Source organism: Copadichromis virginalis, linkage group LG15 (genome assembly GCF_057382275.1).
Source record: "Copadichromis virginalis isolate Kocher_CV1m ecotype Utaka linkage group LG15, C_Virginalis_male_GT1.1, whole genome shotgun sequence".
Classification (NCBI taxonomy): Eukaryota; Metazoa; Chordata; class Actinopteri; order Cichliformes; family Cichlidae; genus Copadichromis; species Copadichromis virginalis.
Window position 1 is genome coordinate 11322511 of NC_140632.1, and position 14707 is coordinate 11337217.

General features: G+C 42.1%; 1 protein-coding gene across 3 annotated transcripts in view; it reads right to left on the bottom strand.

The window, feature by feature from the left end:
• Window positions 1-14498, bottom strand: part of sash1a (SAM and SH3 domain containing 1a) — a 201308-nt gene extending 186810 nt beyond the window's left edge. For 2 of the 3 annotated variants that reach the window (XM_085431890.1, XM_085431889.1), the window contains exon 1: window positions 13004-14498. In XM_085431890.1, coding sequence (XP_085288016.1) covers window positions 13004-13504 — 501 coding nt within the window. In that variant the 5' untranslated portion in view covers window positions 13505-14498. The remainder of the gene's footprint in view (window positions 1-13003) is intronic. The other variant, XM_085431892.1, reaches the window with a different exon arrangement.
• Window positions 14499-14707: the final 209 nt, after the last annotated feature.

A 14707-nucleotide genomic window follows, 5' to 3' on the forward strand; every position in this document is an offset into this window, starting at 1 on the left:
ATGAAATGCAATTATACAAATTATCAGTATTTCATATATGACATTACTATATTTCCTTTTCTTAATATACAGTGTCTTTTCACTCTGTTTAGACTTGTACTGTATTTAATCATTACCAATTATTAAACTCCAGTTCTCTCTGCTGGCTGCCCCTCCCTGTGCCTGGTTTTGCAGGAGGTTTGTTCAGAGGGGATTGTGTTGAGGTTTCTTTATGATGTTGTAAGATCTTTACCTTACAATATAAAAGCACCTAGAGATGAGAAATTGGTGTGAATTGGTGCTATTTAACTAAAATGGAATTGAATTGAATATTAATTACTATTATTCTGTCTACAGAAGTAGTCATTACGGAACTTAATCAAGAAAAAGACAACAAAAATCAATCAGAATTTCTAGTAAAGTTACTAAAATCAGTACAGAACAGTTTTTAAATGTTCTCCCTTGAGGTATAAAAACATTGCTAGCGTGACTGCAGTGTGCAGAATGCATCCGAGTCTGAGCCTCTGAAGACATAATGCCATTTCAAGACAAAACCCTCTTCAAGCCTCCTAAGTGAAGAGGGCTCATCATCAATATCCTGATTAGAATTACAGGAGACGCCTCGTCGTAATCAACAAGAATGCTTGATCTTTGTGCACTCTGTTGTGATTTTGCAGGGTAATGATCATGGAAGTGAAAAGTGGCTTTGATTTCTAGACAAACATGTTTAAGACTGCCCTGCATTTATCTGTTGTGGGGGCGGGACAAGAATGGCTTCTTCTACAGAAGTATACATCTGATGATGGAAAAGAAAGGAAGGGGTAGTTTGTGTGCAAGTGCATTGTACTCAAAGGATGGGGGAAAATGGTAACATACTTTCACATGTCTTCCTTTAACTTTTCTCTGTATCATTTCAACATAATGTCCAAATCAGAAACTCGATTGAAAGCAGATTATACAATTTCAATGGCCGCTTTACATAACAATTGATATAAACTTAGGCTGTGGGATTCCTGCATGACAATGAAGGCAGCCTCCACACATAATCCCTACCCTAAACTTCCAGTGCAGCATTGTAGTCTTCCTTCCAAACAAGCCAAAGAGTGACTGCCACTGGAATCAGTAAAGGCTTTTTGTCATGTTCTGGGAAGTATTAGCAATGTAATCTAATCTTATAATGTACCTGTTTCACATAAAGATCTGAAGGACAGAAGTTCCTAGTAAGTAGCTGACACTTAAAATTCCTGCAGGTTTTGTTCCTAAGTTTTACCAAAACCAGGTGAAGTTGTGGCATCGCTCGTTTTAGGGGAGGGAGGGTCAGGAGCACTTGAGGGGTAGGTGGGTGGACTCGCATTTAGCAGTCTCATAAATGGAGTGGACAGGGATTAGAGATGCAGAGGCTGCTGGGAGAATAAACCCCAATCTTGAAGTCCATTGTTCTGAACTGGCAGTGTGTTCTCATAAGTGGGGGGGGGGGGGGGGCAGTTTCTTCTCTAGGCCGCGGACAAAGCTAAGTGACCATAACACTGACATCACAATACCGTTCGCCTGAGAACCGATCAAAACAAAATGTTCCCATGCTGCGATGTAATCCAAAGCATACATTTCCTACAGGCTCACAATTACTACCATATGAAAATCTGAGGGAGAGTAGGTGTATGGTCCCAAAGGGGGTGGGGGTGGGTGGGGTTAACGGTGCTACATTTCCCCATCTGAAAATGTTTTTTTTAAATCAGGTGACAAAATTATGTAAAACATGCCGTTTCCACACTAATAACTTTGTTCTCTGATAGATAAACACTTCCCTCATTCACCATAAATTCTAACTTCAGCACTCATTCTTGTATGAAATCAGTGTAACTGCCTCATACTCAAAGCTGCAAATGCTGATGAATACAGTTTCTTGTAAATATAATTTGTTATATGCATGGGTAGGAGAGCAGTGGGGTTCCATTAAAAAGTCTCAAATGAGAGAATACTCTTAATGACTCAAGATGCCCGTCACATATTTTAGCTCCCTGTCAATCAAGCTTGTCTCTCTGTATATTCCAGTTTTTCTGTCGGTCTAAAAGTGCCGGTTTGTCCGCCTGTCAGACCAACTGTCTGTCTTTATCTCTTCCTCTCTTTTGGTTTGACAGATCTGCCAGTCTGTCTATTTGTATTTCAGCCTGTCTGCACTGTCTGAAAGAAAGTGAGAATGAAGTGAAACTGGGTGAGGATGTTTGGCGGAGCAGAGAAAACGTGCGATGCATGACCCCAGCACTTAGGTTTGGATGAGGACTTGTCAGTTGGCCTGTTTATTGTTTGGCTTTTGTGTATGACATCAGCACTGATTCACAGCAAAGAGGTAAGATACCAGATTGATGACCGTTTCTCATGCCGCTGTGATTGCTGCCCGTTCGGGGCACATTATCAGTCTGCTGTTACCACACAGGGGTCAGTGTCGTGAGAGGAATCTGGAAATATTCATATCCATCCCGTCTTTGGCTCTCCTTCTCATTAGTCTGTACTTTTCTTGCTATAAAACTCCATTATTCAAATGCTCTCCACAAGCTTCTGTGTTGTAATATTTCTTCAAAGTCCTCCGTGTTGGGAAAAAAAACGAGTCTAATCCTCTTTAAAACAAAGCTGACTATCAGAAAGCTGACTGGTTACACAAGCTTTTGCCTTTCAGTAGCAGCCACATCAGGTCAGCTGCAATAAAGACATGGTTTCAGATGGATGCATTTAAAAATGAAGCTAAATCAAGTTAAGGCAAGTTTTCTCCTAACTTTGTTCATAGAAGACTTAAGACCACGTTTACCTTTTACAGAGTTAAGCTGAGGTTAGAATGTTCTTAGCTCTTCAGATGATGGGACCAACCTCTGAATGTCAACCCCATTAACTCACCTAAAATACAGCAGGATCGGTGAACACTGAGGCATGTTTCTTTTTTGGAAAGAATTCTGAAGGGCTATTAAAGTAAACAGTGATTGGTTTGGCAAAGCCTTCTTTAAAAGAGCTGCTAACAAGAAAACTGTGGTTATGCTGTTGACCCACAGCACATGAAGCTCCCATTAGAGTGCACGTCAGGCAAAAAGGCATCATCAGCAGCATCAAAATGAGAGAAAAATATTCCTTGGGAACATGATTTACTCTGATAAGGTTAAGGAAAAACCAGAATGTTAAGCCATTTCACAAAAATACTTTTCACGCACAATAAATACCTACGTGTAGAGTTAACCCTCTTTTGGTGCAAGATTAAAATGACGGGATTGAATCTGCACATTTCTCTTTGCAGAAACTTAAAATGCAACATCTTGCAAAGCATGTAAAGTGCGAATCATTGTCTGTCTCTGTGTTAGCCCTGCGATAGACTGGCGACCTGTCCAGGTCGTACCCCGCCTCTCGCCCTGTGACAGAAGGCCACCAAGTGCCAAAAAACTTCAGATCCTTTTGAAGTCTGAGAAACTTCTTTTCTGACTGGACCTCTAAACACTTTTCTGGCGATGCACTCAGGCACTCATTTTTGAGTCTATTGAATTATAGCTTGTAAATCTTGCTCATTGGCTAATGACTTGCCAGTCAGAAGTTGTTAGCCAATGAGCAATCCTCATTTCTGAAACCACCAAGTTTTACAGTCAGACCTGCCCCTCCTTGTTACAGTTTTGGTTTTATTTTTCTAAACCAAGATGGTGACAGTGAAAATGCTGAGGCTCCAGAACGAAACATCAGAAACCAATGGATGACGTCTGACCACGACTGTTCTATCAGTCTCTTTTTGCAATCCAAAAACCCCTGTACTCCTTATACAAACTGACCTAATGGCAGACTCGTGCCTCCAGTCTTGCTGCAGAATACAAAAGCTGAAAAGTGTGCAACAAGCTGAAACAGCACCATGCGCCAACAGTGATGACGTAACTTCTGGCATGTGCAACGTGCACAAGGACAACAATGGTGAGTGTAAACTGCCTGTAAGACGCTACAGTGGAATGTCTTCTTTCCATGCAAGTGATTGACACTTAATGAATAGAACTATTAACTCTAACGCACACGGAGGTCAAAAACCAACAATTAGTGTGATGAACTCTTCCTTACCGAGCATGTCTGGATTGACGTACTAATGAGTTTGACTAGTTGGCAGCATCCCATTTGGGCAGAACTGCTAGAGTCAGCTTAACCTTCGCTCAATGAAAATTAATTAAACAGCAAAGAAAATGTTGCTTCATGCACTAATTAATGGCATATTAATTGTATATGTTAGTTTTCTACACATCAGAATGCTTTGTTGTTTAGTCTCCTGTAAGAAACAACACATGCATAGGACAATTTCTCGGAAACTGAGCTCTGTTTATATAGGCAAAGAAAAAGAACAATTACACAAAAGCCAGACTCATTCGTTTCAGAATGTGCTGTAAAAGCCACAAGTGCTTTCAATATCAAAAGCAGCAAAGCACACAAGACTAGAGTGTACCTATGAAATTTTTTTTTTTTTTTTTTTTTGGGGGGTGTTAAAACAAGAGCTACAATACACAGTACGCATTTGAGTGTCCTTGCGTGGGCGTATTTGAGGAATGTAGTAAAATGCCAGGTAATTAGAGTTCAGATTCAGGTATGTAAAGCCGCAGGGAAGCCAGAGCAAGACAGGCAGACAGACACTCAGTGGGTTCAGAATGGCTTAATCCCCTGCCAGGCACAGCCACTACAAAAGCACTCAGGTAGGGACGTATCTACACTGGTGTGGTCTCCGTGATCAAAGCTTTCAGCACAGCTCTGCCCTCATGCCTTGGAAATGGACCAATTAGAGGTAGAGGGGTGAGGGGAGGGTGACTGAGGGTTGGTTGCACTGCGTTCCATACACCTAGCTGGCAGCAGCTTCAGACAAGGTAATTATACACACTCCTGTCTGTCTCTCTAACACTCACAGTCACTGCTATCATGCCTTACTTGTCTCTCTACACCCCTGCATTACATCCTTTAAACACAGTCCAAGATAATATGGGCTGACATGAGCCAAGCTGTAGTTACATGTGAAACAATTAAGCTCTGTTGCAGGTAGTAGGGCTTTAACCCACCCAAAACTGCACCCTGCTTAAGGAAATCCACCCACTAAGATGCAGTTAACATTAGTAAGATACCACATTTCTCAACCTTCATCATTCTGATTTATGATGCACGTCTGAGCCACGTGCTTAGCAAGGAATACAGTCATTGTTCATCCTTAACAGCTTCTTCTTCATAGGAAAGAGGATTATTTTATCCAGTTAGAACATTGTAGTCGTGTTGCCCTATGTCACATGTTCTAAAGGAGCAGAGCAGGGCTCATGGAAAGAAATTTCATGTCCAAGTCTCTTCCCCCCCCACTGTTGCAGCTCATATGCACACCCATCCAGATTATCAGCACTGATAAAGGTTAGTTGAAAACTGCTATTTGAATTTGATGAGCCAATTTAAAAAAAAAAAAAAACTGCAAATAAATTGATTAAAAACTGACAGTTTTATCAACAGATTGATTTAACTCCTTTCTAAAACTGAAACAGTCAACATCTGAAATCACTGCTGAAAGAGGTCGGGATTCACTATTTGATGAAAATGACTAAGCCATGAACTGAAAATAATAAGCACATGTGATATGAATCATTAGCTGGCAGTTATCCATTTATCTAAAATCCATTTTTCTATATTCAGTTTCTCTAAAGAAAGGATTTGCAGCTTTTTGGAATTTTAAATGTGATGTTTGGATTACGGACTGCTGATTGGGCAAAGCAAGCTACTGCAGTGGCAAACTTTAAAAATAGTCATTACTGGGACTCCTATCATAATTCTCCATTAGATTTAACTTCTAGGAACCAGTTGATAAAATACAGATTTACCAAACTGTAGCTTATTCATTGCTGAACTGCCCCCCTTCAGCTTTATGAATTTTAACTTTCAGAAACACCAGTGTTACGAGAAAGCAGCTTAACCAAAAGCTTGAGCAACATTTAAATATATGGAGCGCTCGTTTTGCAGATAGAATTATTGCATTACTGTGATAATCCCAACCTCTGTGTTTGCCATTTAAACCTGCCATTCCTGGCAATGTATTACAGAGATTACAGGATGAAACATCTGGTTTAATGTTTAAATATCATTCTGTTAGTCTCCATAGTAACTTTTTAACATAGCTCTTTTAGTGTGTGATCTTCTGGTTCGTAGTTGTGTGGGAGTCCTGGATAATTAGCTCTTTTTCCAAGGACTATAGGTCACACACGACCACCTAGGACATTACAGTAAAAATCAGTACTTGAGATGAGTGACAGCCCTAGATTGCACTTAATATCCAACAGTGTGGTTGTGCATTTCTAGTAACATTTGTCACTTTTTATAAGAAAATTCACCCCTTGTGAGGCAACCACTTTGATTGTAGTAATGAGTGTGTGGAAAATAGAGATGTAGAGGGATAGAAAACATGTGCGCTCATGTTGATTTGCAAGCGAGTGCAATCTGGATCCTGACACAGACAGATGCTCCGGCCTGCTCTCTTGTCATGCCATCCTGTTGGGGAGATGGGGGGGGGGGGGGCTTGATATCTTCATTGTCAGGACTACGGGGTCATTTATTGTGCACATATACTGCAAACACAACAGGGTGCTCTTACGTTAGGATTTCCTTTATGCTTCTGCACACGTTTTGGATGCAAGCAAGAAGCTGTTAGTGCATTTTGCATTTGCACAGCACCGAGAAAGACGTGGAGAAGAAATGTGTTACAGTAGTAACCGAGCATGTAGTTTCTGTTTGCTGTGGCTGACAATGAATCTGCCTTATGTGCACAAAACCATAAATTATATGGAAGCTTTAAAGGCTTGGATCCAAAAGTGCTAAGACATTTTCTTTTAATCCCCAAGTCAAACTTTGCATGTAAATAAAGTCTCTTTCTCCCACCTGGCTTAAACAGTCACTATTAATGAGGTTTCTGCAGTACAGCTAAAAATGCAGTTTTAACACTCCCATTAGACTCAAGCAGTAAGACTTTTATTGACGCTAAAAGCAAAAATTAAGTATACGAAATCAGTAAGTTTGCAAACGTGCAAACTAAAAGGTAGAAAGTGGAGTCTAAAAAGAAGCCAAACATACTTTAGTATTTATAATGCAGCTGGCAATCTTTTCCCGATGCAGGTAACATAGTATGCATGTCATCTGGACATGCTGTTGGGAAGCTGAACCTTGGACCAGAATAGCTCCGATAATGCATCTGTCATGAATGTGTGTCATCAGGACCCGTTCCCCAGCACACTGTGGAAAATGAAATGGCCCTGATGGCAGCGAGGCCTGCTTTATTTAAAGCTGTTACCATGACCGCATAACTTTAAGTGATACATATATACTGCACATCTCCACATGTTACTTAAATACAACACATCTCAGAAGACTGAAGAGGAGGGCCTTAAAGCAGAGGACAGAAATCCAATCCTTCAACACCAACTGAAGGTCTAAATGTTGAGATTATCATTGATGACGACTCCTGTTAATTGGAGAATGTTCAGTGTGTTTCTGTTGAATTGTAAGTCTCAAGCTTACATCAAGTTCATGTAGCTGGAGAGAGAGGGAAAAAAGTGGCTTAAAATTTAGCTGATCATGTGAGAAACGGCACAGTAGGAACAAGCTCTTCTCGCTCCTTCCTGCTAAAATGAGACTGCCAGCTGCATATATAGTGTAAATTCTGCTTTCCCACATTTGCTCATGCTCCCAGGAGATGGGTGGTTCAGCATTTCTGACAGAGGGACAGACAGAAGCTCTCTGACTCACAGTACAAAAAGTTGAAACCCATCCAGCGAACGGATATCTCTTTGCAGTGATAACGTTTCTCAAAATACTGGACTGAACTGCTTTTGCAGGTATTGCTTTTGGCTGAATGGCAGAGCAAGACCGTACGATGTGCTAAATTTCTCATGAGTTATTGCACACAGCAGTTTTTACAAATGGGAAGATGATCACATGAGCTTGAATCAATAGGCCGTCTAAAATACAAGATGAGGAAAAAAGAAGACTACTCGACTGCAAGATCCAGAAGAAGACTCGAGGTGTGCAGCCTGTTTTATCGTCTAGACGAGATCAACATGACAGCTTTGTGTTTTGATCCAGCAGGGCACACACTGTGAGGTGAAAAGGTCTGTGTGGTGGCCATCAATCTGCTTATCAAACTGATTTGAAGAGGAACTGAAAGTGATGCGTTCAGTTTAAGCTTTACATAGACTCTTATAGAGGTCTCCAAACATGAGTTGTTTACAAAAGGAGCAACTATAGGAGTGCATACAAGTCCTTTTCACTCTGCTGGGAATGTGAGCAATCATATAACCCTGACACGCTATGTTAAGAGGAACTCACTCTGCTAATTAACTTTCTCTGTCCTCTCAGGACAATAGAGTGGGTCCTTGACTTCTTTATGACTTCCCCTTTATGAGTCCTTGGTTGATTATGCCTTTAAGGAGCTTTTAATAAGAACTGAGCAAACAGTGCTTTCAGCAGAACACAGACAAACCCGAGGCTTTCGCCTTCATTGCGGGAAAAAGCCTGTCTTAGCCGGATGAACAAAGATTGAAAGTATTCCGCAGGGAAAAAAAACAAAAACTACAAAAGCATTCACTTGTGTGATGAAAAGGGTCCTCATTTGGGAAAAATGTCAAATTAATAGTTTTCCTTGCACATATTTTTCATTATGGGATAGAGTAGCAGCTACATAGCATGGGAGCTTAACTGGAAATCTGTGCCAGTTTTTTTTTTTTCTTTTCTTTATGCAAGCCAAATTCTGTGTCTTAACCGCATTTGGCAGTTGGCCGGTAAATGTATATGATCTGACAGCGCTGATGATTCATTAAAATTGTTTTAGTTTTTTTTTCCCACCAGATCTTGGCAGCTTTCCAGTGAAGCCCGAGGGCCATCAACGGCCACAGCGGGCCAACAGGCAGTCACCTTAAACAGAACTCAAATTTCCTGCTGTGTGAGAGTGTTGGGATAATAACAGAGATAAGAGTACAGAAACAGGAAGTGAGGTGAGTGTTTGTCATGTAAGATGAACTTCCTCTTAAAGGCCATCTCTCTTTTTTCTTTAGCACCACCCCACACCTCTAATGGCCTGCTGCCTCTCTTACATTCTTAAGAGAGGCAGTACTGTATATAAATGCCACTTGTTTTGCACATATTCAACTCTGTATATTTTATATATTTTATTATTATTATTTTATTTTTTTACTATTTAATTTGTAAAAATGTGTATACATACACACACACACACACACACACACACACACACACACACACAGGAAAATATTTAGTATACACATCCAGAAATGCATACACTATTATATATTGTACATATATTTATTAGTTTCAGGTTGGCCATTCTTGTATTTTGCTCGTTTGTGTTGTTGTGTTTGCACATCTCTGTTGCTTGTGGGGCTCGCACACAAGAATTTCACTCGCATGTGCTGTGCCAGTGTGCCTGCACATGTGATGTGACAATAAAAAGTGATTTGATTTGATTTGATAAGGCCAGTTAGGCTGCAGGCCTGTCACTTGTGGCACCCGCTACATGTGATCAGCTGTTCTGTGGGGTCAGACAGAGCTAACTTTCCCCCACAACTTGACAGCCCGTTCCTGACCAAAAAACGCCCACCAAGCCTTCACCAGAATTCAAAAACAATGTGCCCATCTATTTACAACTATCTTTCTCTGAATGATACCAAGGTTTTTTTTGTATTTTTTAAAATCATCCACCCATCAGCACAATGCTGGACACTTGCCTCCGCAGTTTGTTTCAATGGACGGAAATTGGGAATGCAAAACAGACCAGTAGTGAAAGGACATGTGGCTCCATCAGCTTCCATACAAACAATGGAGAATCTCCCAGTGTTTAGCTTCTGCTTCCTCCTGACACACAGCGCTAACAAAGAGGCGCTATTATGACTGACTATGTCTGCTGATGCTGAAAGCAGCAGCCTCTGGATGAGATCAGCATGAGAACACATCTTCATAACTTGGCACCGAGCGGCCGGTACATCAATATTGAAAAATTTTCTTGCTGAAAAGGCGCCATACGCTTCAACACGAAATATCCAGTATGGTTGAGAAATTTAAGAAATTATGTTAAAAGAACTGGATTAGAAAATAGAGCAACTGGACACAATGGGGGAAATTTAGGTAAATACTGTATTTGCTTACTGCAATTATTTTTCTTGTGCAAAAAGGAAAAAGAACAGGTAAACAAAATCTTCAAATGTCCTCAAATACTGTAGTTGTACATCAATGCACCCCCCCCCCCCCACACACACACACACCTCCCCCCGTTTTGGTATTACAGCTGTATGGATGTAAGCATGTCAGCTGCCTGTATCCTGTCCACATGTGCTGCGCCCCTTACTGGAAGCAAAACAAAGCAGCAATTAAACACGTACAAGTCAGATCATCAGAAATGATAATCTGTATTATTCCATCAACGTCTCACAATCTTTCAACCAAAACAATGAACATTAACTCCATAACTGCTGTGCATTCAACAACCAGAAAACTGGCGGCAGCATCTTCGCCGCTTGCTTTGTTCCCCGATGAGAAATCGAGAAATGTGCAACCGACGGCACAAGTGTTTGTTTACATCATAAGAAATAATATTCTCTCTCTCAGACAAGAGGTCTCCGCGGCCTTGATAAGGATCACGGGTATTTATTACACCCAGCAGAGCCCTTACAGTGAATTGTTTGATAATGGGTTGTCTCCCACGAAAACATTCAGCACACACTAGAGAGGATTTATGAATCTCGGTGCCTATATCGCCTATGGTTTTGCTTGCAAAGTACCCACGGGCCATGGTTCATGAAAATCCGAGGACGGTTTAAATGTGGATGGAGATCTTGGTTATGCTACACAATGACCATCCCTTGAGATTGACATTGTGTGTCCTGTAATTGCCCTATGTCTGTATCGCTGGTCTCAGTCTCCACTGGGGATGACATCTCATCTCAAGGGCAGGGCGAGGAGAGATATCTACAGACCAATCACAGCTCAGTCAGTCAAACTCTATCAGCTGGTCACAGCTCCATGTCCCACACTCCTCTCACTCCTAATGTGGAGGAGGGAAAAAAAAAAAGAAAAAAGAAAAGAAAAAAGAAAAAAAGAACTGTGCTGGAGCCAACTCGAAACTGCAGGGCTACACATATGCACATAGACACGCGCACACACAGAAAGAGTGAGGGAAGCAGAAAGACCTTGACCTGCCCATTCCCCTCAAAAGCTTCAATGCCAGAGCTCCGGCTCTAAATAAATACAGCCTTCAAATGGAAAGATAGTTTAACCCTCTGGAATCGACACTTTGTTTCAGGCCGAGTCTGACAGTTAATCCCTCACAAATCCCAAATCTCTGTGGGATTCGCAGTTAGCCAAAATGGTTAAACGGACAAAATGAGCTTACAAAGCATGCAAAATACAAAACTGTTGTCAATTTCAAAAAGCCAATTTGGGAGCAAGCAAATACTGAATATCGAGCATGATACCAAAGTTTAGATCCTACAAAATAAACGGTAGACGCATGTGTTAAGCCAGAAATAGTCATCAACATTTTCACAACTCTGTAGCTTCAGGATTATTTTCAGTCTGACTGGAACTAGATAATAAAAAACGTTATTGGGAACACACCCTCAAATAAATTTGCAAGCCATGACCAGGATTTTTAGAAATACAGAGGCCCTTAGAAGCATGAAGACTTACTACAAATCCACACATTTTCAGAGCAAACTCATTGCACTTGTTTCTGCCTTAATTCTTCAGGCTCACTCAACATCTCAAAATACTTAATCAACAGGCTCAAAAGTGGCTAAATCAAGTGTGGAAGTCCCTGGCGACCACAAAGATAAATAATTCAGTTGTAATAGTTCAGCAGCGAGCATCTGATTTGCCTGTTCTGCTGACAAGTTAACAAGCCTGATGTTACGACGGAACAGACCTCTAAAGATGCCCGTGCAGTGTCAGGTCAGTTCTTAGCTGTTCAGAGCCTTAGACAGAAAAAGAATACAGATCACATGACCTGCTCCTTTTCAGTGGCTCCTCTCAAAAAGCCCTGCTCTATGAAAACAGCAGTAATTCAGCGGAGGCCTCTCAGCTGGTAAGGCATATGATTCAAACACTTCTGAAGAAAGGTCACTATCAGTGCTGTGAAAACAAGAGGCCCTCTCAGTCTGGCTCCTCACCGGACAGCAATAGCCTACCCAGCTGGGCTCTCTTCATTTACTGCACCTGCAATCGACAGCCCGCTGCCAATTCATCAAGGCAAAGAGCTAGGCCTGAGCCCCATGGGTCTGGCTGATCCACCCACACTGAATGTCGAAGCAAGTCGGGGGACAGGTGAGGTCAGAGTGGATTAATAATCAGGGTGTAAATTCCTCCCCACAAGGAATCGCAGACAGGGTGAAAGCTCCTCAGGCTCTACTCTCTTCTTATCGATCCGCAGCAACTTCACTCCCATCATTCACAATGACAGCAAGTACTCACACTTCTGCAAAGTGCAATGGTCCTGAAAATGTTTAGGCATCACACTGACATTTGCCTGTGACTCAGCTCTTTAGATGACGTTGAACACGTCACTGAAATATGAGAAACACCTTTTAGCTGACAGAGGGCAATCTTTCAACCGAATGATAGATTATGTGAACATGTGACAGACCTTCCTTGCCACAAGCATCTCAGGCACACTACAAAACAACCCTTTCGGAAAGGATTTATTCCATGTTTAGTTTAAAAAGCTTTACTCTTTCGGCTTTGGCTGATTTCTTTGACTCTTGTTGTGAACAGTTTCTTAAATCTGCTGTAATTTTTCACCTGATAATGGCAGTGAAGCAAAATTCAATAAGACTTATTTAGGCGCAAAAACGGAAAAGCTTACATTTTAGTGGTCATCATACTAAATTGCTTGTTAAGTGGGTTAATTTAAAGTATGTGTTTGCATAATTGCCTGTATATCTTGTGCTTTCATTAATTGATTTGATGAGGTCACAGAGTTCACCGGGGTTCCTCTTACCTTATTAGAGTAGGGCGGCTTGGCGAGGTTGATGCCATCTCTGATGAGTTTATCCCTGATCATGATCTTCAGCTTGAGCTTGGGGTAAATCATCAGCTCCCTCCTGTTGCCCAGGGTCAGGTTCCTCTGCGCCCCAATGTACCCGCCGTTTCGCCCAACCCGGTCACTGATGGGCTCGGTCCAAGACTTGGATCCCCGCAGTTTAGACTCGCACTCCACCAGGTGCCCGCTATAAATTTCGGCCGCGGGTGGCATGGGTTCAAGGGTGAAATACAGTCCACTGGCTGTCTCTTTGGCTTCCTCCTTCAGCCTCCGCACAGCATCGTGAATCCTCTGCCTGTGATGAGGGATATAGACGCCGATGGCATCCAGGTCGGGGTCTCCTATTTGTTTGCAAACCTCGAGGTCGTCATATCCATTATCCACAAAGGACTCGACATACTGGGAAAGCTGGAGGGTCTTCAGCCACTCGTAGACGATGACAGGTCCGTTGCTTGTCATTTTGCCTGTTGCCAAATCGGCTACAACTCAAGAGCAAGAAGACGCTAAAGTGATCGTTGCTTTCCCATTCCGCGTTTCAAACGCATTGTAAGGTGGTCAAATATAACGCGTGTTTCCTTTGAGCGTGAGAGGCGCAAATAACTGGATCAAAATAATTGTGCACGAGCCATTCCAAAGGTCTGGTTACCATAACCAAGTCTGATGTGGATGAAATCCTGAAAAATAAAACACTTTTTCTGACACGGTCTGAATGACAAACACCTGTCAGTATTTAGACTACAAATGAAGAACCCTTGGGGATTACTTGAGGGCAGCTTTCAAGCCACGTTACTTGATCATCGATTTTACCAGCCCACGGTGACTTACTATGTGCAGCCACTTAACCAATAATTACGTTTCCATTAAACAAATATATTTAAAAAAGAAACTGTCATTGAAGCAGTAGCGTGGCCAGATTTCATTCCTTACGCGGGGCAGCCTTTAACAGCTCTTGCTCCTTCCCCTTAAGTCCTTTTCTGTCGCCAAAACGGCAGCAAGCGAAATCCAAATAATACCAAAAGATCTTCAAAATGACAGAAAGTCCGCAGCCGACGCCTGACAATCACAGGGCTCCGCGTCCAACCGCTCCGTCTACGCGCAGACCACTTCTTCTTCTTCCAGGCGGCACATCACCACACTGGAACTGGAGCCAAGAGCCAACATGCTGCTCTGCTGCTGCTTCTGCTCCTCTCACGTCCACGCCCCCCGAAATTTCTCTGTACCCATTTAAAAATAGTGAGCCTTCTTTTTAAACCCCCCCAACAGCAACTTGTCGCGCAGCTCCGAGCAGTCAGCGGGTCATCAGGTTCCCATCGAGTTGTCCGAAGTTGCTCCAAAACGAAAAGAGAGTCTGTTAAACCTGGCGCACAGTCCGAATGGATTATCTTGCTGCTGGTTTGTTTGACATTATTACTCCCCTACGATTTGATTTCGTCCACCTCTCTCTCTCCCTCTCTCTCTCATACACACACTCTCACTCATTCAGCATTTCCACGCTTTGGTTTCTCAACACGCACGGGCTCCCTCTACGTGGTAACTATGGAACTGAAGATTTCAGCAGCAGGATCCGACTTAATAACCAGAAAAGAGAGAAATAAAGAGAGAGGGAGAGGCTTGTTTGTCCATGATGAAATGAGCAGACATCTCCTGACTGTCCAACACTGC